The following is a 24,403-nucleotide window of genomic DNA, read 5'->3' as shown; positions in this document are numbered from 1 at the left end:
CACTATGGCTTTAATCTTTTGGACTTAAAAACAGGCTTATCTCTATAATTTTAGAAATAAAAAAGATAGTGTTTTAAATTACAGAAATCACACATCAGCAAAGTCACACAGCAGCAGTAACATTTACATAATTACATTTGGTTTAAATTCAAGACAAAACAGTAAACCAGGCTTCAATAAAAACAAAATTATTTTTAAATGTATGTTGTAATTAGAGGAAATAAAAATAATCCTAGAAGGTTAAAAATGATTCTGTTTAGGTTGAACGCTATTGGAGAAAAGAAATTTGTCACAGGAAACAGACTGTCATATTGTTTTTTGGGTTACCTCAAGGGTTGAATTCACATTTCCCTAGAATACTACCATAAATAATTATTATTCATTGCTCGCTCCAGACATAACCCAAACTAATACATTGGTTACTTGAAACGAACAAGTTAATTAAATATTGGAGAAATGCCAACTGTTCATTTATTTTGTTCTTCTTGATTTCAATGGGATCCTTAAGAGTAAGGAATGTGGGGTTGGATCACTAAATGCTGATAAAATTATAATATTTTAGACTAGTTTAAGAAAAAAAGGAAAAAAATCTCCATCATGTGCTTCTATTGAAAGGTCTCATTTGTCTGTGCATAATGTACTAGTGATATTCAGAAACCAGCAGAAGAGGTACTACATTCAGAAGTTGATTGCAAGAGTCCAAGTAGGCTGTTGGCCTATGAGTACAGCCAATGCTAGGTGTTACATCTATTTAATGCTGTGCCATGAGAATCCTTCCTTTGGATAGCCACATCTCCAGAAGAACTAATCCTAGTATATACGCTAAGCATGGTGGTCAGACAACATCTTTCTTACATGATACTGAAAGCCCTAAACAGCAAACCAAACAGTTTTTACTCTGGACTGTTCCATCTCGGCTTTAGAAATACAGTAATGCTTCATTCTTCCGACACAATTATCAGATATATGTAAAGCATTTTACTGAGAAGAATAAACTAAACCCCATAGCTCCTTTTTGAGGTAGGTAAGTCAGATTCTCTCTGTTTTAAAGCAGAAAATTGAGGCACAGTACCGCTAAGTCCATGACACTGCTTGAACCCAGTCCTCTTCCCAGTATTTTATTCTAGTAAGAAGATCACACATAAAAATGAATGAAGTAATACAGGTATACAAATGGATCAGTATTCCTAAATCGGTATTAAAAATATATAAAATTTACCTGTAACAGTTTACTTCATTCTATTGAAACACTAGCAAAAAAAAGAAAAAAAGAAAAAAAAAGTCCTGATAAATGCAGTATAATAGAGTCTGAAAAGGAAAAACATTATGATAATGGCTTTATAAAAACCTGAGATGAATCCTGGATGGACTTAATTCATGTGGTGAACAGAACAGAATCTCACAGACTTTAAAAAAAACATGAAAAATGAGATCAACTGATAAGACTGTTAGACTGAGGCTGATGTTGCATTTGACAATGGGGCAGATTTTAAAGCATTTACTGCGCTGGCTGCAAAAACTCTGACGTGAACACAGCTTCTGCATAATCCTCACAAACATCCTGCAGCTCTGCTGCCACATCACATAGGGCTTCTTCTGTTAGTTGCTCTGCAAGACTGAGGGAGAGGGAGGGAAAAAAAAAGGAAAAGGTTCAGAAAGTCAAATTCCAGCCATTTACTCCATTGATACCAATGCTCTGATTTTTAAAGGCAAATACTCGTGTTTTTTCATTGTTTCTACTGCTTAGTCCAAGAAAAGATCTGATATGTGTTCTGATATGTGTTGTATAAGATACCAGAAATTCTTTCCTCAGTCGGTTCATAGCAAAGGACATACTTCAGGCTTAAAAGAGTTGAGAGATCTCAGTTGCTTCCTTTTTTCAAACTCTTAGATACTAATCCTGCTTTGCGAATAAGAGTTAACATACTATGGTGCTCATCCAAAGGCCACCGAAGTAAATGGGAAGCTTCTTATTGATTTTAGCTGCCAATGGATCAGACCTTACTAAGGAAAAGTGAGATGAGAAATTTCCATTTTCAGTGATCTCTGGACCACAGCAGACGCTACAGAAGGGAAAACTATTTCACTGTAAGAACACAGTTGTTTACTGGCCCCTTGAAAACTTCTCTTCAGAGTTTTGCATATATTCTAAAATATCATAAAGTTAGTCTTTCTAAGACCTTCTGATCATAGCATGGGAGTGTTTCTTTTAAACATTGTGACACTATTTTATATAAAAAGATTTATAATGCCATCTGGTGGTAAGAATAAGTCAATGAAGTGTGCTGGATATCGGATTGCATTTGTAGTTTGATTTCCAGTAACAACATGTATCAGGCAAATATCACCAGTGCAACTCAGCTGTCAGAAGGAAAGATTCACTGCCATTTAATCGGTCTGCCAATCCCAAGAAGGTGCCAGTCCTCGAACTACCTAGCCTCATACCAATCAGGAAATGGAGTACAATTCAGAAGGCAGAATGACAGTACTGAGAACTGACAAGGCATTTCAGTGGTTTAGTTCAGTAGACTCAAATACAGTGGTCTCACCACAGTTATTAAAACATTTGCCTACTTATCCACAGTTGGGCAAACCATCAACACACATGATTAACTTCATGCATGCAAGTCATCTCAAATATTGCAGGACCTGTTCCTGGAAACACTGATGCAAATGCCAAACGTTACTCAAATGAGCTGTATCACTGATTTCAATGCTACTACATTAAAAATGTGTGCAGAAGTTGAAAAACTCTTGGCAATTAAGCCTGATGTCCAATCTGCCAATACAGACAATTATGGCAAGCCACTCCATCTACAACCACTGAAGTTAGATTTTGTAATTCTTTCTTAATACTCCAGAGTTTTCTTCTTTCATTTCTCTCCTCTCACAGTCAGAAGTCTTCTGATTACCACTCTGCAGGGAATTAATGGCCCCTCTATGCCAACTGATGTTGTGCCAGTATTTCTTCAGTTCTGAAAGAATAGGACTAGCAAGGTTCAAGTTCAGCCTATATTTCCATGCTTTTTTTGGGCTGGGACTTTACAAGACCAATAGGTGATTTTTGAAATATATCATACATTTTGAGAACAATTTCTAGGCAATTGTAGGCAATCACTCAAGAAAAGTGCAAGGAAATGATAATCAGTGATATCGCTTAGTTGCTATACCTGTTACTGAGCAATCAAAACACTTATTCGAGCTTCAGTGCAAGGTGGGTATTTCAGCTTACATTGCCCTGCTTGCTTAGCAGACATTGAGCATGATAAACAATTTTTCTTTGCCAAGAAGTGAACAGCAGAGAGACTGTTACTTACTGCTTCTTCATCTCTTCTATTTGCACTAAGGGATGGTAAGCCACCTATGTCACACTTCCCACAGTGAACTCCATGAAGCATGAAGACTTGTGGAAGAGGAAGCACTGAAGTCTGAGCTAAGGCCAGCGGTCTCTTTTTAAAGAATATCTACTGTTGTTCTTTGAAACATCAACTTCATAATCCCTCACCACAAAGACTAAAATTTGCACAGTTATTTACAGTGCTTTATTTCTTTTTCACTCAGCAGAAAAAGTTAATTTTGTTCTCCTTCAATTTACCTGGTGATGATAGTCTTCTGAAAATAATTTAAGTAACCCTATATTTCACACCATTGTTTTTGTGGTAACACCACAGAAAGATGTGAAAAACAATCACTATTCCAGGACATTCTGCTCCCATATTCTTTTGTTTTATCCAACTACCTTAAAAATCCATGAACACCAAGTACCAGTAGAGAAACAGTCCAATAGCCGACTGCTTCTGGCTTTCAATTTGGAATTTAAATAGCCCCCTCCCCACTCCTTTCCTGAATAAGGACAGAAAAACCTGTTCATCAGCTTATACATTCACTTCAAAAACACAAAGATAGTTCATATACCTCTCAGCAATCTGCCATGGATTGAAACTGCCTACTGCCTCATGGGAAATAAGCTTTAAGTGATGCTTGTATCTGCTGTTATAATCCAAGATGCTCTGGAGCATATGCTTTGGCACAGAGAGAGAAACATGGCACTCTTTCTGTAGAGAATTCCAAGTCAAGGGCTGCAGAACGTCATTTCCAGTCTGCAATTTCTCCTCTGCTTCTTTGTTTTCATCAATATCACTGGAAATATAAAATAGTCATTAAGCCAGAACTAGATTTTAAAATATCTTTTTGAAGGATCAGAAAATCTCTTCAAACGGTAACCATAATTTTCTGTAATGAAAACATTATAATGAAGACACACAGCTCATATGCACCACAGCTTAGTGTAGGGATGAATATTCTACTTACTTGCCATCAAAAAGTTTTTCAAATAAAATGTCCATTTCTGGCTCTGTACGTCCGATTAATTTGGTTATCTGAATTGGATGCGGAGATGTAGGTCTTTTAGCTATTGATGCAATTTGTTGTTCTAGAATGAAGAAAATAACATTTAAAATTGTTTCTTTGGAAGAGAAAAACTACATTTACTGCAGGTAAGTCCTCACAAAGACTTTTGCTTCTTTTAAGGGGAAGTCCTTCAGATAAATGAAGTATTGAAGGTGACAAGCCCCTAAAATGTAGATTCAAGATAGAATTTCCAAGAGATCAGTGTATTAAAGCTGAGCATTTTAGAAATCCTACCTTTAGTATAAATAGTTTGTTGTGTCAGTGGATACTTCTAGAGGAGACATAGAAAATACCACTCTCAAACTAGTGTAGTCTATTAAGCCTAGCAGTAAATCCAAGACATGCAAAACAAAAAAAAAATCCAACAAGATTTGGGCTAAGTCTTCACCAGTCTTATTGTGAGATTTTCCAACTGGTGTAAAACAACACAGTTCCATTAAAGTCGGTATGTGATCAGATACTCAGCTTGGAAAATCAGTGTAGCTTCACTGTTGTACTCAATCAAACAGTAGGATAAAGAACAGAGCAGGGGGATGGGAAAAACAGTAAGCAAAAGTCATCCGTATTAGTATGCCACTGTAGCAAACAATGTTAAAGTGTGTACATTTATGTATGGGAAACATCAAACTATTGTTTGGAATGGTACTGTTCATTAGTGAACAGTTTCCTACTAATATTACTTAGCTCCCTCTCAATTAAAAATTTAATCTGATGTGAAAAGTTAGTTATATCTTTCATTTGAAGGACTTTATATTCTTTCATTTATTTTCCATCTGATAAGACCAACCAGGAAAAGTGTGGTTAATGTGAACTGGAAGCATCCAAAGTGTGTTTTTTTCAAGGATTAAATACTTTTTGCTGAAGCACATTGGATAATTAATTCTGTACAGAAAAATCCAGACTTTCTGAGGCTATAAAAATTAAACTTGCATATATGCTGCAACATCTAAAAACAGTATCACCATCAATTGAAAGGAACAAGGAAAGAGAAAAATCTTCTAAGCTTAAGTAATTTTACATTATCTTCTGTGTACTGCCAGAAGAACCTTAAACTGTCATGGATTCACTGCTACACTAATATTTACCTGACATTTACTCTTGAACTCTAAGCCATTTAAACTGATGGTTTATTGAAACAAAGGAAAGAAAATGGTAGAAGCAAACTAGAAGATAAATATCTGCTTGCTCCTCCCTAAGCAAATCAACAGCAGGAACAAATGGAGACTGTTTCACTATACCTTACCTCAGCCTGTGAACTCTTAAGAATAGTTTTGAATTCATCAGCATGAAAATGATTCCTGCTAAGTAATTAATGGTGTTTCAAAGGAATCAAGTCAAATGAGAACATACTAAGACTTTTCAAGATTAAGATCTACAGATTTGCCAGTCCCCTTCTCAAAACTGAAGACAGGCAAGTCATGAAGAGCTTAACAAGAAAACGAGTGAAGTGGCTTTAGGATACCTCAGACTTAGAAAGTAAACTAGCTGTCTTCTGGAGTAAATTCAAGTAGCTTACAGATGAATTGGAGTGTAGGTACTTATGGAACATCATCTTCACTGCACAAAAATCATTACTCACATTTTGCTAGAAAAGAACGTATCTAAGCTAAGGAATGACAAATGCCTAGAAAAGGGACAACAACAGTCAAACTTAACACTTGATGGTTGGAAGTATGTGTTACAGAGTCCTATCCTTCAGCTAAGTTGCACTAGCAGTGCTTTCCATCCAAATGCAGCCCCAATAAAGGCAAGTAGAAAATGACAGCCTGTTCTCCATTCTCTTTAAAATAGTGATTTTAGAACTATATTTTAGAAACAGTACTCTGAAAGGAGCACCTATAGTAAAAAATGTGTCTGGATGGTGCTATTTGATCACACATAATCCAATGATTTTTATTTCAAAACATCTGAATTTAAAGATACAGATTACAGGGAAAAGCAAGTTGCATTAAAAAGACACTTACTCATTTTGTCTTGCTGGGCCCAGAACTCCGAATCACTGTACACAACCTGGGTGAATCTCCTGCGTACAGCCTCCTGGTATCTCTGTTTTTGAACATACAAAATTAATGAATCAACACATACTTAGCAGCTCAGCTGTTCTAGTTATCACCCAATAGGAAAGCAGGTCATGAACCTCCTTGGTCAAAGTAGGCTTATTTTGCATAGTTAACGTAACACAGAAAAGGGGCAGGGGGGTGAAATCACAGATAATAATCTCGTTCAAAATCCCATACTTGAAGACGCACCTAGTTGCCAGTACCACATTTCAGATGAACAGCAGTTAGCCAAACAACTGAAGGGCCCTCACACTGTTCCTGCCTTACCAACAGTGAATTCAAATGTATGCTTAAATGCCTCATATGGATAAGGACACTGCACAATGTAAGCTTCACGCTTCCAACTTATGAATAGATCTCTAGAAGTAAATGGCACTAAACTCAGGAGTTCTAGGTTAGGATAAATATCACTGAACAGGACAGTTGAAATGAGACTTGAACCAAAAAATATGGAAAAGCTGATCAAAGAAAAATTTTTAAGCAAGCAATATATGAGAAAGTACAAGTCAAGTAAATGATAATCTCATGAATATTTACATAGAAAGATGGATAAATAAGGGCACAGATAACCATGTATTTGTCTGACTTCCCCACGTTGCCCTGTAAAATACTTTGGATTGCCAGAGCATATTTCCTTGAGATGCTCATGCTACTAGAATACTAGGATCCTATATAACAAAAAAATAAATAAAAATAATTTAAAAATTAAATTCATAAATATTCAAATACTTTCCAATCTGTGCAACAATCAACATAATCACCATACTGATTCTCCCATTCACCTATGATGATCTAAGCCACAAAGTCTTAAGGTGGGAAGCAAACTTAGGTCTACCAACTCTAAAGCTAGCAATAAAACCATTAGGGAAAACATTCTTCTCTTCTTACACTACTTTTTGCTGGAAGTGCAAACTCCTTCCAAGTCTTTCATTTCATACACTGATCCAGTCAGACCTTGCTTCATTTAAGAATGTAGATACTTACAGATATTACAATTTATGGACAGTAAACAAGAAATTGGCACTAATGAGACCAACCAAGAGAGAAAATCTTACTTCAATTTCTTCCATTCTTTGCAACATTGACTCCAGACTATGAGTGTCAGCCATAGGCAGAGCCTCGGTCTGGACTCTCTCATGCTGTTCCATACTCCACAGTTCCCGAGCAGTATCTTCCAAAAGATCATCCAATACCTTTTCACTCAGAATATCTGCATTTGCTGCAACCTGCTATTTAAAAACAAACAAACAAACAAAAACCCACACACACAGCCAATGCTAGAAAGAAAGAAAAAAGAAAACCCAAAAACAACTGGGGGGAAAGAATGCTTACAAATCAAACATTTCTTACAGCAGCTCATGGAAATAATTCAATTGTCATTTCAACTTTTCCCTTCAATGAAAATCCAAATAAATTCCTGTTTTCCTTCCACCCACACAGTAAGCCAAATCAATAAAAAAAGGTAGGAACAGAGTGTTCCTACCAATAAAAACAATGAATATGGAAAAAGCTTGCTACACAACTATGTTCCCAAATTGAAGATGAAACTGTCACAGGTTCAGGGATCACCCAGGAATTCAAGAAAGTGAAGTGAAGGCCCTCATCTTACAAAACACTCCACACACATTTAACTTATCGTACAGGAACAGTCTCACAGCAGCTCCAGGTGGTAATGAGTAAATATATAGGATCCAGGCACAGCCATAGGTTTTTTTACCAATTTTACCCATTAGCCATGGTACGATATCACTATTCAATTCTCTGTATTATTTTATATGAAAACATTTTTCCCCCAAGCAACTTTATGCATTCAAGGTCACATTAAGCAAAAAATATACAAAAGAGGTGATGCTAGAAAGAGCTTTCTGATTGTTTCATATTGTACATGGTTACAAAACAATACTTTAGAAGGCACACATGCCCATACAATGACACTGTTTTAAAGATGTGGCTTATGTAAGTTGAAATTGCTAAGTTCGGGAAATCAGTACTACTTTTCCAGATGCATTCTGCTACATGGCAAAGATAAAAATTCATCTTAAATGTCAAACAACTTTACTCCATGACATACAGACAGAATATACCTTCTCAGCTGCATGAGGTAAAAGGTAGTTTATAAATGAAGAATCCTTCAAATGACAATTTGTTTCCAAGGAGAGATTGATCTTCTAAATAAAATGTAAATCCTCTCATGATAATCAAGCTTTCTGTATTATTAGTCATTAATATTACTACTCAAAATTTATTTAGTCATTAAATATGGTATTATAAGAATTATTAAAATTATGTGACACTCCAGTCATGTTCAGCGTGGAACTGTTATGACCATTCAAAAACAACTTTAAAATGCATCTACCTGACAAGAAGCTAACGAAAACATTTAATGCAGCTTTGCCAAACTTCATTACAGTAATTCAAGACCCACATACTGAAATGGAAATACACTCTCCAAATGTCCAAAACTGTGTTGAGTACATAAATATGGCTTGCATTAAGTTGAAAAGAAACTGTGTGTTGCCCCTTTGTAAATGTTTTACAGCTTTAAAGGCATCCTTCAAACAGTGGCATGAGCTTGACTGTACTACCTGTGTCCTATCTAATAGAGGTTCTAAGCGCTCTCGTACTGCCTTCTCAACTTTGTCTGCATACTGGGTTGGAGAAGCACTTTGTGACCTACACAAAAAAGAACAAATGACAATGCCATTCTGAAACTTGGTATGACAACAATAATTTAAAAAACCCAAACATATAAATGTACTTTTTGGGGGACTGGTGGGAGTGGGGAGAAGATCATATCAGATCTGACACCATTTATTAGCTCTTCAAAGTAAGTCATTACCTTAACTTTTGTATTTTTTTCGTTTCTCCCCTGCTAAGGTCAGTTAGAGCCTTCACTCTTCTTGAAGTTTCTGCTTCGAGCCATGCTAGTCTTCAAAAATAAAACAGTGACATAGAGGGTTACAAAACGCACATTCTAATGATTGAAGAATGAAAGCATGTGATTCTGAGTATTAGTTTAGAAAACTTGCAAAAAACTTCAGAGAGAAAAGTAATACTGACTTTAAGACCATATAAGCCAGGAAATTCTGTTGAGAACCAGGGATCTTCAATTATGTTTCTGCTACTGGCAAACAGGCAACTTCATGGCTATCCACAAATACTGCCCAGAGAGACAAGCTCCTTATCTTACTATGCACACTGTCTACTACAGATCCAGCAGCTGGATCTCAGCACTTGAATCTCCTGCTTCAACTGCCACAAACAGCAGTTCCAAAGCAAACTAAATTTGGGGAGCCCTGGTCTACAGGACGCTGAATATAGTTTAAAATAAACAAATCCGCACTCTATTACTGGCTAGGACAAAGATATATATTTTGTCCTTCTGGAACAGGGAGATAATATTTACCTTCTTACTGCAGTGCTGTGAATATCCATTCTGCATACTGTGTATTTTGTCAACGCCCTGCCTAGCACAGTTTGGCCTGTGACTCCCAGACAATACTTGAACCTGATCCAAGAAAAAGCATAAAGCAATGGCTCTTCCTGGGCTGTTTGAATGAGGTCACTTTGTGCCGAGCGGGAAAAAAATACAACCATCTGGTAGCAAGCTATGCTGTGCCACTTGCCTTCATGGCCTGACAGCCAAGCCAAATCCATCCTATTTACTAGTACAGATACAGCAGCATTTCCACAGGAAAGCAGGGTAAAGACGGGTTCCACTAGACTGTGAACATACCGCTTAGGTGAAACAGGCGGAGATGTAGGGTTTGGGGGCACGCAGGGCATTCTGCTCTCCTTAACAAATCGTTTGTTTTCTTTTAGCTGGAAAGCTATAGTTGTCTCTTGAAATCGGGCATGCTTTCGTTGAGGCTGTACCTGTCTTGATTTTAGAGATTTCAGCATTCCCTTAAAATTAACACAATCACATTAAAAACATATGTTCCAGTTGTTGAATTTTTAAAGTATTTTGCATTCTGCTCCAGATTTTGTCTTGAAGTCATGCCTGCTGGCTTTGTTGCACAGTTGACATATGTGGAGGTTTTACAACTGATTTAAAGAGAAGTACAACTGTCCCTGAACAGAACATATGCTTAATGCTGCAACTATTATTTATGCAAACAGTTCCACTTTTTCCAATGTTGCTCTTCATGGCAGAAAACTTCTTCAGAAATTTTCAGAATTAGACTCTATGTTAACTCTTAATAAATCCAAATAAAAGGTTTCCAAGGTAACGTTTTATTCAGCCATGAAACTATCATATTGCCATATTTGTATTTGCTACAAGGACACTTAGACTAGTCCCATCAGTATGAATTATTGAAATGCTTAACCTTCCTGCTCACAGCCCTCACTTATAGATAGATACGGGAAGCAGTAGAATTTACATAGGCATACATCTATGTTACTGAGTCAGATCTGATTCTTCAAGCTGAAGGTGATACTCTGAGGAAGGGGGAAAAAAAAGCATTTAATAAAAACCCCAGCTATCTGCAAAATTTAGCACTTTGAAATATTCTTTAAGGAACATATTTGTTTGCATTACAGAAGCCTCTTGCTGGTTGCAAGAAGGACTTACCAGAAACCAGAATTTGTATTGTGAAGTTTTATAATTTCTGTAATCAGTGAAGTAAATCTGCCTAATTTATATACTCCTACTAACATTAGCATTAGCACAACATTACTACTGAGTGCATTTTTCATGACAGAGGATGACCCATAAGAGGAAAATATTTCAGCTTTAATTTCAAGTTGAAAAATAACCATGCTAATTTCAAACATGAAACTAGTTTTGGTGAAAGTTTTCTTTGCTAATTCTGTTATTCATTGTTTCTAGTTGTACAGTGCATTTCCAAGGAACAATAACACTACTTTCAAAGCACATTTGATAAAAAAGACATAACCACTAGAAATAATGTAGGCAGATGACATAGTTTATCCCCCTACGCCTCCTAGCTCAGAATAAAAAAATTGTGAGGAAGTATAAAGCTTGACAGTGTCTTACATTATAAAACAAATCCCAGAGGACAAGTAGAAGAAAGCATAAATTCTTTTATCACTTCCATACCTGTGATTTTGCAGGTAATAACACACTTTTCTTCTTCAAAGGGCCACTGTCAAGGATGGGATCTTTTTTTACAGTTCTAGCTCTCACCAATGCGTCTGTGCTTCCTTGTAAAGTGGCATTTCTCTCTGGAGTAGGTGAGTCATTTTCTTCTCGGAATTTATTGTGCAAGGTATGAGCACAACTGTTTGCCTTCTGAACTGCTGAAATATTTGCAACATGTCATTGTTTATCTGTATCAAAAATAATAAACAAACTTTCAACTGTAAGTTGAAAGGGGCAAGAATCACTTTTATTTCTACATCTGATACTTCTGTTATGCTAGGTATACCTAATCATGAACTTTTAAGCTCTACCATAATTTTAAAAAATCAAATAAAAAAAGAAAAAAACCCACCCTTGTATTTCCTGACAAGTATTAAATAAATTGTCTTTCTTACACTGTTTCAATGAACAGGAGATTTTGGGGTTTATGTGCGTTTTTATATGTATATAGATATTTGAAAATACACATATATATATGAAAGTCATGGGAAACCCTTTTGGTCGTAATTGCCATATGAGGTCTAGGCAGTGGTAACAAAACATTCTTTTTTAGGCAGCAAGACACGTGGAAACCATTAGATGCTTGTCTATACTGTGTCTCTGGACTGCCAAAGATGAATTAATCTCATAGAATTCTTCTCGTCCTTACCTAAGGGTAGAAAGGAATACTTAATATTCTAGTAAAAACCAGTATGAGGTATGAGAAAGACACCTCAAAGAAGAAAAACAATTAATATAGGTTATATAATAATGTAATAAATTATAATGGCTTTCATGAGGTGTCAAAATATTTCAGGTGGTAAATTTATCTCACAACACCTTGAGAAAGAATAAAGCCCATTTCCTTTCATAGAAGAACTAAAAGAACAATAAAGTAAACCAATTCCCAAAGGTTGCATGGCGAACTAGTAGTGAAGAAAACAAAGTCTTCAGCTTAACTATCAGTTAAGCTATTAGGTACTGAAACTGTAACTACTGTGCAGAAGACATTAACATTAATGAACTGGCAAGAATAAAACACAGCCACCCCTCTCAAAAGTAGAGTAACTGCACAAACCAAGGAAATTCTGAGCCAAGGCTTCAGTATATCTTTTCACTGTAAACAGTTAAACAATGATAGCTTTGTTGGAGATTTGCTAACAGTCAGCGACTTTGCATTCCAAAAACATATTTATACAGTATCTTCTAGGTAGATATTTGGAAATATTCTGTATGCACCATTAATGTCAACTTGCAAATGGCCATTTAGGTGTACACCGCAGAAAAACAATCCAAGTGTAGCCCATGGTAAAAGAAATGGACAAAAATAGGAAGAACATGATGACACTAATAATATAGTTATAAAGAGGCATATAAACCTGCAGGTCTATCATATCAGGGGAACAGCTAAAAAAAAATGCATAACATGGCTATGTGAATCTGATAACTATGTATGGGTGGTTATATACTTCTGACCAACAATACATAACATACTACAAAACTGAACTGCAGATGGTAAGTTAACTGATAAAAATGTATTTAATAATTCAAAATACAAACCAGTCAAGAGACTCCTGGCAGCTGGAGGTTTTCTAGGTTCTTGCCCATACTGTCCCTTTAAGATGAGAGGTTTGTTTTCTCCTTTTGGAGATGTAAGCCGCTTTCTGGCTGGAAATGTCTCAGTGTTCCTTGGAGATTTGCCCTGAGATGCTGAAATACATTTCTTCACTTTTTTGGGAGTTTGTTTCTTTTCCAGCAGTGAATTCAGATCCTGCACCAAATATTTAGAATATTAATTACTCTCTCAATAAACCTGATGTAATAATGAGAAGGAAATTCAAGACATTCTAAGCAGTTGGAACTTTTTTGGTGTGGTTTTGGTTTTTATGGTAGTGATTATTCCTCATAGCTTGTTCATGCAGAAGCTTATTCATATTATTAACTTAAATAATAATATTTAAGGAGGCAAACACCCTCCTTGCCCACCTCGCCTTCCCAGGTGCCTCTGTACAACAGGTATGAGGCCCTGGAGGTGGAAGGCCAGTCAATGGAGGAGGGGGATGACAGTCCATCTACACCAGAGGTGTCGCCCAGGTCAGAAAAGCATATGTCTCGTATCAACACCACCTCCACAAGGAAGAGAAGACGGGTTATAGTTGTGGGTGACTCCCTTCTGAGGGGAACCAGGGTCCGATATGCTGGACAGACCCTCCTCTTAGGGAAGTCTGCTGCCTCCCTGGGGCCCGGGTGAAGGGACACTAGGATACTCCCTAGCCTGGTACGGCCCTCAGACTATTACCCCCTACTGCTCTTCCATGTGGGGGGCGATGAAGCTGCAACACGAAGTCCTAGGGCAATCAGAAGAGACTTCAGGGCCTTGGGATGGCTAGTAAGGGACTCTGGAGCACAGGTTATTTTCTCCTCTCTCCTTCCAGTTGTGGGCAGTGACACTAGAAGGAACAGAGGCACCCAATCTATCAACTCATGGCTCCGTGGCTGGTGTCATCGCCACGGATTTGGTTTTTTTGACAACGGGATGGCCTACACAGCACCAGGTTTGCTGGCGTCTGATGGGATTCATCTTTCTCAAAGGGGAAAGAGAATCTTTGCTCAGGAACTTGCAGGGCTCATCGACAGAGCTTTAAACTAGACTCGAAGGGGGAGGGGGATAATATCAGGCTTGCCCAAGGGAAGCTGAGGGACGACACGTCCCGGTTAGAGGGAGCGGGTACCAGTGAGGGCGCTCAGCCTGTGTCTCTGACATGTGCAGGGTACACTGGGGCACAGCTGAAGTCAAACAGAGTTGAGCTAGGGGATACTGAGGCAATAGGAGCCAAGAGGGAAATGCCAGCGAAACACCTCAAAGCACATAAGGGGTGTTCCTCTATGAAGGAGACACGGACGACAGCCCAGCTGAAGTGCCTCTACGCCACTGCATGCAGCATTGGCAACAAGCAGGAGGAGTTGGAAGCCATTGTACATCAGGAAAACTATGATACGGTTGCCATCACGGAAATATGGTGGGATGACTCGCACAACTGGCGTGCGGCGATGGATGGCTACAAACTCTTCAGGAGGGATAGGCGAGGCAGGAGAGGCGGTGGGGTAGCCCTGTATGTTAGGGAGTGTTTGGATAGTTTAGAGCTCGATGATGGTGACGATAGGGCGGAGCGTCTATGGGTAAGAATCAGGGAGAAGGCCAACAAGGCAGATATTGTGGTGGGAGTCTGTTACAGACCACCCAACCAGGATGAGAAGGCAGACGAACTGTTCTATAAGCAGCTGGGAGAAGCCTCATGATTGCTAGCCCTTGTTCTTGTGGGGGACTTCAACCTACCGGATGTCTGCTGGAAATACAATTCAGCAGAGAGGAAACAGTCTAGGAGGTTCCTGCAGTGTGTGGCAGATGATAACTTCCTGACGCAGCTGGTGAGTGAGCCAACTAGGGAAGGTGCCCTGCTAGACCTCTTGTTCACAAACAGAGAAGGACTTGTGAGCCATGTGATGGCTGGAGGCTGTCTTGGGCAGAGTGATCATGAAATGATAGTGTTTTTGATACATGGAGAAGCAGCGAGGGGGGGCAGCAAAACTGCTACCTTAGACTTCCAGAGGGCAGACTTTGGCCTATTTAGGAGACTGATCGACAGAGTCCCCTGGGAGGCAGCCCTAAAGGGCAAAGAAGTCCAGGAAGGGTGGACATTCTTTAAGGAGGAAGTCCTAAAGGCTGAAGTCCTAAAGGCCTATCACAAGAGCAGGCTGTCCCCAGGTGCTGAAATATGAGCAGGCAGGCAAGAAGACCAGCCTGGCTGAATAGAGAGCTCTGGCTAGAACTCGGGAAAAAGAGGAGAGTCTATGACCTCTGGAAGAAGGGGCAGGCAACTCAGGAGGACTACAAAGGTGTAGCGAGTTTGTGCAGGGAGAAAATTAGAAGGGCCAAAGCTGAGCTAGAGCTCAATCTGGCTACTGCCGTAAAAGACAACAAAAAATGCTTCTTCAAATACATTAGCAGCAAAAGGAGAGCTAAGGAGAATCTCCAGCCCCTAGTAGACGGGGGAGGGAACACAGTGACCAAGGATGAGGAAAAGGCTGAGGTACTTAATGCCTTCTTTGCCTCAGTCTTTAATAGTAGGGCCAATTGTTCTCTGGGTACCCAGCCCCCTGAGTTGGAAGATAGGGACAGGGACCAGAATGGAGCCCCCATAATCCAGGGGGAAATGGTTAGTGACCTGCTGCACCACTTAGACACTCACAAGTCTATGGGGCCTGACGAGATCCATCCGAGAGTATTGAAGGAACTGGCAGATGTGCTCACCAAGCCCCTTTCCATCATTTACCAGCAGTCCTGGCTAACTGGGGAGGTCCCAGTTGACTGGAGATTAGCAAATGTGACACCCATCTACAAGAAGGGCTGGAAGGAGGACCCGGGGAACTACAGGCCTGTCAGCCTGACCTCAGTACCGGGGAAGCTGATGGAGCAGATCATCCTGAGTGCCATCACACGGCATGTAGAGGATAACCAAGGGATCAAGCCCAGCCAGCATGGGTTCAGGAAAGGCAGGTCCTGCTTGACCAACCTGATCTCCTTCTACGACAAGGTGACCCGCCTAGTGGATGAGGGAAAGGCTGTGGATGTTGTCTATCTAGACTTCAGTAAAGCCTTTGACACTGTTTCCCACAGCATTCTCCTGGAGAAACTGGCTGCTCATGGCTTGGACGGGTGTACTCTTCACTGGGTAAAGAACTGGCTGGATGGCCGGGCCCAAACAGTGGTGGTGAATGGAGTTTACTCCAGTTGGCGGCCAGTCACAAGTGGTGTTCCCCAGGGCTCTGTGTTGGGGCCAGTTCTGTTTAATATCTTTATCAATGATCTGGACGAAGGGATCGAGTGCACCCTCAGTAAGTTTGCAGACGACACCAAGTTGTGCAGGAGTGTTGATCTGCTTGAGGGGAGGAAGGCTCTACAGAGGGACCTGGACAGGCTGGATTGATGGGCCGAGGTCAATTGTATGAGGTTCAACAAGGCCAAGTGCAAGGTCCTGCACTTGGGCCACAGCAACCCCCTGCAACGCTACAGGCTTGGGGAAAAGTGGCTGGAAAGCTGCCTGGCAGAGAAGGACCTGGGGGTATTGGTCAATAGCCGCCTGATTATGAGCCGGAAGCGTGCCCAGGTGGCCAAGAAGGCCAATGGTATCCTGGCTTGTATCAGAAATAGTGTGGCCAGCAGGACTAGGGAAGTGATCATCCCCCTGCACTTGGCACTGGTGAGGCCGCACCTCGAATACTGTGTGCAGTTTTGGGCCCCTCACTACAAGAGAGACATTGAGGGGCTGGAGCGTGTCCAGAGAAGGGCAATGGAGCTGGTCAAGGGTCTAGAGCACAAATCTGATGAGGAGAGGCTGAGGGAACTGGGGTTGTTTAGCCTGGAGAAAAGGAGGCTCAGGGGAGACCTTATTGCTCTCTACAACTACCTGAAAGGAGGTTGTAGCGAGGTGGGGGACGGTCTCTTCTACCAGGTAACAAGTGATAGGACGAGAGGAAATGGCCTCAAGTTGCGCCAGGGGAGGTTTAGACTGGATATTAGGAAATTTTACTTCACTGAAAGGGTTATCAAGCATTGGGACAGGCTGCCCAGGGAAGTGGTGGAGTCACCATCCCTGGAGGTATTTAAAAGCCGTTTGGATGAGGTGCTTAAGGACATGGTGTAGTGGTGGTCTTGGTAGTGTTAGGTTAACGGTTGGACTTGATGATCTTAAAGGTCTTTACCAACCTATGCAATTCTGTGATTCTGTGATTCTGTGAAATCTTACAGAAAAGGCTTGCATTTTTGTATTTACAACTGACTCCAGCAAATGATCTGCTTGCAGCATATTCAAAAAGAAATGGACACAAAGGCTACAGACAAAAAAAAAAAAAGCCCACATGACTATTGTAAGACAGACAGACACTTCTTCAAATTCTAAGTCCAAACTTAAACAATTCTACATCCTTTCTTGTTCCCAGGCAGTTGGCACTGTTACTGTTCTCATAAGCAGTTCAGAACAGTAAAAATAAAAACACAGCCCTTAGAACAATATTTTAAGGAAAATAAAATATCTTATGTCTATTGTATCAGTTGCTTGTATTCAAATTAATTAAATACTGGCTTCATAATAGTTCAGGTTACATAGGTTCTTACTTAAAAAAATAATCTTGTAGGAAGGAACTGCAGCAGGAAATGTGAATCAGAACTTTTCTATTATACCAACATGTTTTAAGACATCAGATATCACTAACACAAGCCATTTGAAGGGCATAGAGCTTAAGTAACTCTTGGAGCTACAACTTTATCTTCTGCCTGGACAATTCTGCACCCACCACCATGTGTGAGGCTCAGGTGCTCATCACTAATCCTGATGACTAAAGCATGCATTGCAAAACAATAAACACATAGCTTACACCAATGTATAAAATGCAATTCTTTCAGTCCTGGAAATGGCAAATGAGTCAGAAACTGTTGCTTTGTTACCACTATGACTACCAGCCCTCATTCTACCAGGAGCACCAATAAAGACAGGAACAGCATCAACAGGAACAGCATCAGGTAGCTTCCATATTTAGGATGCAACTCTATTTAAGACCACCATTATTTAGGAACTTTAGAAACATATTTATACATTAGAAAATATGGCCTTTAAAAAAAAACCAAAACACAACAGTAAGATATTCTGCCACTTCATGAACACACAATATAGTTTGCAGTCTCATATTTCACTATGTCTTTTCTGCCTTAGCAAAAACAAAATGTTTTTTCCTACCTCAACTTGCAACAAAATATCTATGATAATGTCAGAAATGGAAGAATCCACTTCTAGTTTGGCAGAACAGAGAGACAGTTGTCGAATGAGACTGCCCAGTTCCTTGTAGTGAGTAGGAATTTGCTCCTCTGCTTGATCTGTAAACTGATTGGCAAATGCCTGCAAGGCTCGTACAGCTCCTCTGTGTGCTGCCGCCAATCGGGATACTGCTCGAGACTGGAAAAATGAAAAATAAATGCTTTAATAGCTATAGTGTCTATGAATACTGATACTATTCAAAGAATTGTTGCCAAAATTTCACAGAGAAATGCTCAGGCTTGGGATAATTCTGATGGATATGAGGCCATTTGTGAGACAAAACAAAACAGGCATTTAAGTACTCAACTAAAGGTACTACACAACAGTACTTGTATCAAGTATCATGCTAGCTTCAGATAAAATAGCCTGGTTATAACGCATTCTGATGTTTCTGCTACCTACGCCAACAGAGTAGTCACAGGCTTGACCCTAACATGCAACAATTGCACAAACATGTAACATTCTCCATCCTCCATTTTTTCTTACAGAAGAAAATACAATTCATGGAAAAGCACAAGAGAACAACAGGACAATACTGGCCTAACAGTAGGCATGATCTCGGTACTATCTTTCTGAAAGATGCTGGGCAGAGAAGAAAATCAGAAAGGGGGCTGATAAGACTGAGTGACATCAACAGGAAGTCAAAAAAGTAGTCAAGAGTAGAACACAATGTTATTCAGAAAAGGAAGTGGAATGTAGAAGGAATTAGAAGCCACATAAAAGCTGAAGACCAACAGCCTTTCTCTCCAGTTTACTGTAGACAGATAAGAACTGAGGAGGGAAGCAGCCCAGGCAGTATCAGACCAAGTGAGACATACTTCTGTGAGAGTGAGATGAAAGGTGCAAGACACAAAGAAAATCTCCCTTCTGGAGAGGGCTTAGGTGTACCCTAGACAATCAAACACAATTAGCTAGAAAACTTTCTGTCAATAAGTTACTCACAGCCTGAAGGACAATTACATCTTACCTTTTTAGTATGTTTGATTTTATGAGGACTCAGTTTCTCTAAATCATCCTGAATTTCTTTTACCTGTTTATCAGGAAAGGAGAGGGAAAGGAGAAAGTCAGTCAGAATTAGCTCCATGTCTATAAATGAACAATTAATCTTCACTGTTACATCTGAGTGAAAGTCCAATTTTTCCAACAGTGATGCTCATCTCTCTGTCCAATTATGAGAGAAATTAGTCACACCATTCAGATCTAAACTAGAATGCCATGGAAGTCCAAAGATAACCCGATCAAATTTCTCTTGTTTCAGTTCACTTCTGTCAAATTCATCACAATAAACTAGCTACTGCACATCCCAATTTAAAAGGCTGGTTCCTACCTGTTGCTGGAGCATGTACAGCATCCGAGCTGACTGTGCAGCTTGTTTCTGTCTCCTAGTGCAAACTTGTTGCTTTTTATCAGGATCTAAAATTTTTCTCTCTCTCCCTAAAAAGTATGAAATACAAAGTTTTATGTCTTAATTTAACCTGTGGAAAATCCCTATTAAGCCATGATAACAAACATAATTTAGCAGCAAGCCTCTTTCATGCAGAACAAATACACAATGTTTCATATATTTTGCATGGCTCCCTTGAGCAGTAATGCAAGCTAGTTATTTTAACTCTACATCATGTTTCTATTTAGAATTTGACTAAACATTCTTATAAAATATGGCTTATTAGTTATACCTTACAAAATCACATGACCCCTTAGTTTTATGACGAAGTTGCAGGTAAAGCACTCAAAGTTAGGAACGATTAAAGCTCTGGCTAGTTATTACAAAAGAACCAATGCAGTGTATACTGGGGCTGGCTGGGATGGAGTTAGTTTTCTTCACAGTCACCAGTATGGTGCTGTTTGGGATTATGAACAGTGTTCATAAAACAGTGTTGATAACACTCCAGTGTTTTGGCTATCGCTGAGCAGTACTTGCACAGCATTAAGGCTTTCTGTTTTTTTCAACTATGCCCTGCCAGTGCATAGGCTGGGGGTGTGCAAGAAGCTGGGAGGGGACACAGCCAGGACAGCTGACCCCAACCGACCAAAGGGATAATCCATGCCATGCACAGCAATAAAAAAATTGAGTTTTTTCAGGGGAAGACAGCCATTGCTCATAGATTGGCTGGGCATTGGGTCTACTTGTGGAAGGTAGTGAGTGATTGCCTTTGCATCACTTGTTTTGTTTTTTCTTTCTCCTTCCCTTACTAAACTACCCTTACCTCAACCCCTAAGTTTTCTTGCTTTTAATCCACCGTCCCGCCAGGGGGGAAATGAGCACAAGCGTGTGGCGCTTCACTGCTGACCAGGGTTAGCCCAAAACAGTGTCAGACAGCACATTAATCATGCTACTGCACAGCCATAAATTAGGCGAGTCAGACTTGTGAAATGAAATTTTACTAACTGTTGCTCCTTTTCTCATCATTGATGAGAATGTGGTTAATTATGATACTGGTTTTTGCAGTCTGAATATCTAGTCAATAGGCCTACAGACACCAATACTTTTTCACCCACGTTATTAAATAGCCTACCACTAATTTACTATCATTGCAGGTTGAATTGGAACTCACCACAAACACTCAGAGATATTAAACCCTGCTATTGCTTAAACTGGCTAGCCATTCTAGCTTTTGTCTAGTTTTGAAAAAATTAGATAGTTCTCAAAAATCCAGAACTAAATACAGATTCTAATCCAAGCCAACAAACAGAAAGAAAAACAAATCAACAAACTACTGTACATTTATATAACATAATTATTGTTCAGCCTTACACCTTTTTTAGTCAGTTCTTCAATTTTTTGGACATAGCTCCTCAATTCCTTTTGCAGCCGTCGGACTTCCTGCATATTTTCGTCTTCTTTTTTGTTTACATTTGGCTTGGGGTCCGGTCCTATGTCATGGGTGGGCGGAGAGTCCAAAACAGCTGGTACTAGCCTTCCCTCATTCGGTGTGTAGAGATAAACTTTAGCGCCAGATGTGGTAGTCTCCACTTTGGAAGGCTGACCAAGTTTCTGCTGATATTTCAAGCGAGCTTGAGACTTCAGTGCATTTTTATTTTCTGGACTTTCAAATACTTCAGTCTTCTGCTGTTGTGACTTCTGGGCCAACAATGGTTTGTTGACAGCCTCTCCAAACACTTGCTGTTTCACTTGCTCTTCAAGATGTCTTCGTTTTATGTCCCTTTTGGCTAGCTGAATAGCCAATTTTAGTCTCTCTTCAGATACCACTGAAAACATGCCAGAGTTTCTTATGCTGGGGTCCTCACTTCCAGCTAGATTTCTCTGATCATTGGATGCCTTCAGTTTTTCTATTATAATTGGATGGGGGTTAGAGAATCTGAGTGCCAAGTTCTCTGGAACTGCAGGAACATTTCTGTTAAACTGGAGCTGTTCCAAAGGGTAAAAAAAACCCTGATGTTACACAGAACACTTTACACAGGTGATGTACCTCTAGTGTATAATAGTAAGGAAGATGGATCTTCTTTCAGATTAGAATGCATTCTGTCATGATGGTACTTCTTCAATGCATGCAAGGCATTCTGTCCACTCAGACAAATGCCAGTATCCAAAATTATTTTGAATTAAGCATTTAGATCATCAGATAAGTGCCTAAATCAAGAATAAATAAAATAAATTATATAAATAAATAAAGTATCATGCCTAAATAACATTAGGCACTTATCTGCAACTTAGGGTGGGCACCTTAGGGAGGGTACACACATTGAAAAATCTGCTCCAAAGTGACTGAGCAATGGACAATGAATGCCCTTATAAAGATTTTTTTTAAAGAGTTCTGACAATGAAATTAATGAGTTATAACAACAATTAACATTAGTAATCTAAATGGGTATGATTATATCATACTGATTTAGTAAGGCATTACTAAATTTACAAAGGTAACAGAAGGAGACAGGATGAGGAGATGCATGACGCAGGAGAAATGGAAAGATGAAGCATGGCACCAGAATAAAGTTTCTAGGTTCTGTTTCCATGTAGTAAAGTAAGAGGTTGATAGTGTATTGGTTTTGGCTGGGACAGAGTTAAATTTCCTCACAGTAGCTTGTATGGGGCTATGTTTTGGATTTGTGCTGAAAACAGTTGATAACACAGGGATGTTTTCATTCCTGCTGAGCAGTGCTTACACAGAGTCATGGCCTTTTCTGCTCCTCACCCCACCACACCAGCGAGTGGGCTGGGGGGCAAGAGAAGCTGGGAGGGGACACAGCTGGGACAGCTGACCCCAACTGGCCAAAGGGCTATCTCACACCATATGGCATCATGGTCAGCAATAAAAGCTGTGGGGAAGAAGGAGGAAGGGGAGGATGTTTGGAGTTACGGCATTTGTCTTCCCAAGTCACTGTTACACATGATGAAGCGGCGGAAATGGCTAAACACCTGCCTGCTGACGGGACGTAGTGAATTAATTTCTTATTTTGCTTTGCTTGTGCGCGCTGCTTTTGCTTTACCTATTAAACTGTCTTTATCTCAACCCATGAGTTGTCACGCTTGTCACGCTGTCTCCCCCCACTGGGGGAGAGTGAGTGAACGGCTGTGTGCTTAGCTGCCTACCGGGATTAAACCACAACAGACAGGTAAATAATATTTACAGATGTAGTTTCTGATCTATACCCTTACAAAAGGACAGTGTCAAGATTATGTATGACAGCATCATGAAAGCAAGTATGAAGATTTGACGCTCACTAGTGGGCTGTCTCAGGAAGTGGGTCATAATCATGTTTTTGTAACGATCACAACTGAAAACCAATTCAGCATCGCTGCAGAAGTCAAATAATACCTGTGTTTGTAAAGCCTTTGCTTCATTCCTGTATAGCTGGGTAGTGAATGCAAATGTACCATCAGACATAGCTGGCTTGCTTAGTCCCATCACATTGGCTTGAAGCTGAAAATCCTGTTATTTGTCCTTTGCTTACAATTACAACTATGAACATAAGAAGAAACATACATTATTTCTGCCTCTCAAAAGCAATCCCAGGTCTGATATGAATAACAGATAGAGAATGAACCTGAGGAGGCATGTAGAAATGAAAAACATATCATGTGTACTCATACAGGTAGTATACAAAATGGAAAGTACAATAACGCCATATAAGACAAAATGTACAATTTATATCCTTCTTTTACACACACCCACGGAGAGCACCACTACAGACTGTGAGGCTCACATTATGAACCATAAGAAGACTGCCACAGAAATTTATAGCTATCACTCACCTAAAAGGGAAATAGTAAACTGCAATGAGAAGAAAAGAAAGCAGACTAGCAAGATAGCCTAAGGCAATGCTCAAGGGTCTGTACAAAAAATGTTAGTGTCAAAGGAAAACAGACCAAGGGCATGCTCACACCTAAACTTCTTCGCAGAGAAGGATTTAAAATAAAAACAATGTGTGGAGACGGCCAGAAACTTATGTCTCCTTCGTCTGTCTCTGAGAATTAAAAAATGAGCTGGATCCAACGCGTAACGCTGTTAAAACTTTCTGTCGCGACTGAATTACAGACTTTGTCTCTGCTTCTTAGCTCAGCTGCATGAACTTCTCTTCTGGCCTCACACAACTCGGCGGCCGGACGCCTGTTTGGCCGCGCCTGCCTGCGGGTTTTGGTCACGACGCGCCCCTGGCGAGGAGGGCTCCCCTGCGGTGCCACCGCCCTCCGGCCGCCCCCAAGTCACAGCCCAGCCGCCAACCTATCTCGCGCCCCAGCCCTGTCGGCGACAGCCCGCTGCGGCCGCTCCCGCCCCGCGGCCCGCTCCCCGCCTCGCCCTCACGGCATCCCGCGCGGGCGGGCGAGACCGGCACCAGCGCGCCGTCCCGCCCGCTGCCGCTGCCGCTGCCGCTGAGGAAAGGCGGGCGGGCAGCCCGGGCCCAGGCGCGGGCCGGGACCTACCGGGACGCCGTTCAAACCCGCTCCTGGCAACCGCCGCCGCAGAGGCCGCCGGGAAGCGGCGGGGCGGCGCGGAACTACGGTGCCCGACGCG

The 24,403-nt window shown here is 40.3% G+C and overlaps 1 protein-coding gene across 5 annotated transcripts; it reads right to left on the bottom strand.

The window, feature by feature from the left end:
* Nucleotides 1-24,387, bottom strand: KIAA0753 (KIAA0753 ortholog). 5 transcript variants are annotated; one of them, XM_072881851.1, is made up of 16 exons: nucleotides 24,313-24,387; nucleotides 23,207-23,350; nucleotides 21,186-21,798; nucleotides 19,756-19,862; nucleotides 19,396-19,458; nucleotides 18,351-18,566; nucleotides 13,117-13,327; nucleotides 11,536-11,735; nucleotides 10,207-10,376; nucleotides 9,310-9,399; nucleotides 9,056-9,143; nucleotides 7,526-7,699; nucleotides 6,375-6,456; nucleotides 4,312-4,432; nucleotides 3,916-4,140; nucleotides 1-1,616 (listed from the first exon to the last, which is right to left on the bottom strand). In XM_072881851.1, exons 2-16 carry the CDS (start codon nucleotides 23,294-23,296, stop codon nucleotides 1,499-1,501), a joined length of 2,568 nt encoding a protein of 855 aa, XP_072737952.1. In that variant the 5' UTR covers nucleotides 23,297-23,350; nucleotides 24,313-24,387; the 3' UTR covers nucleotides 1-1,498. The 5 variants fall into 5 exon arrangements, with proteins under 5 accessions (XP_072737952.1, XP_072737953.1, XP_072737954.1 ...); XM_072881852.1 differs by having other exon boundaries at nucleotides 11,536-11,732; XM_072881853.1 differs by lacking the exon at nucleotides 18,351-18,566.
* Nucleotides 24,388-24,403: the final 16 nt, after the last annotated feature.

Source organism: Ciconia boyciana, chromosome 17, assembly GCF_034638445.1.
Source record: "Ciconia boyciana chromosome 17, ASM3463844v1, whole genome shotgun sequence".
Lineage (NCBI taxonomy): Eukaryota > Metazoa > Chordata > Aves > Ciconiiformes > Ciconiidae > Ciconia > Ciconia boyciana.
This window is presented reverse-complemented; position numbering and strand designations above follow the sequence as displayed.

Coding starts and splice junctions, on each gene's coding strand:
- KIAA0753 (XM_072881851.1), bottom strand. CDS start 23,296: ATGGGACTAAGCAAGCCAGCTATGTCTGATGGTACATTTGCATTCACT. Junction 6,457..7,525: donor AAAGAATGGAAGAAATTGAA/GTAAGATTTTCT, acceptor GTTCAAAAACAG/AGATACCAGGAGGCTGTACG. Junction 4,141..4,311: donor GAAAAACTTTTTGATGGCAA/GTAAGTAGAATA, acceptor TTATATTTCCAG/TGATATTGATGAAAACAAAG.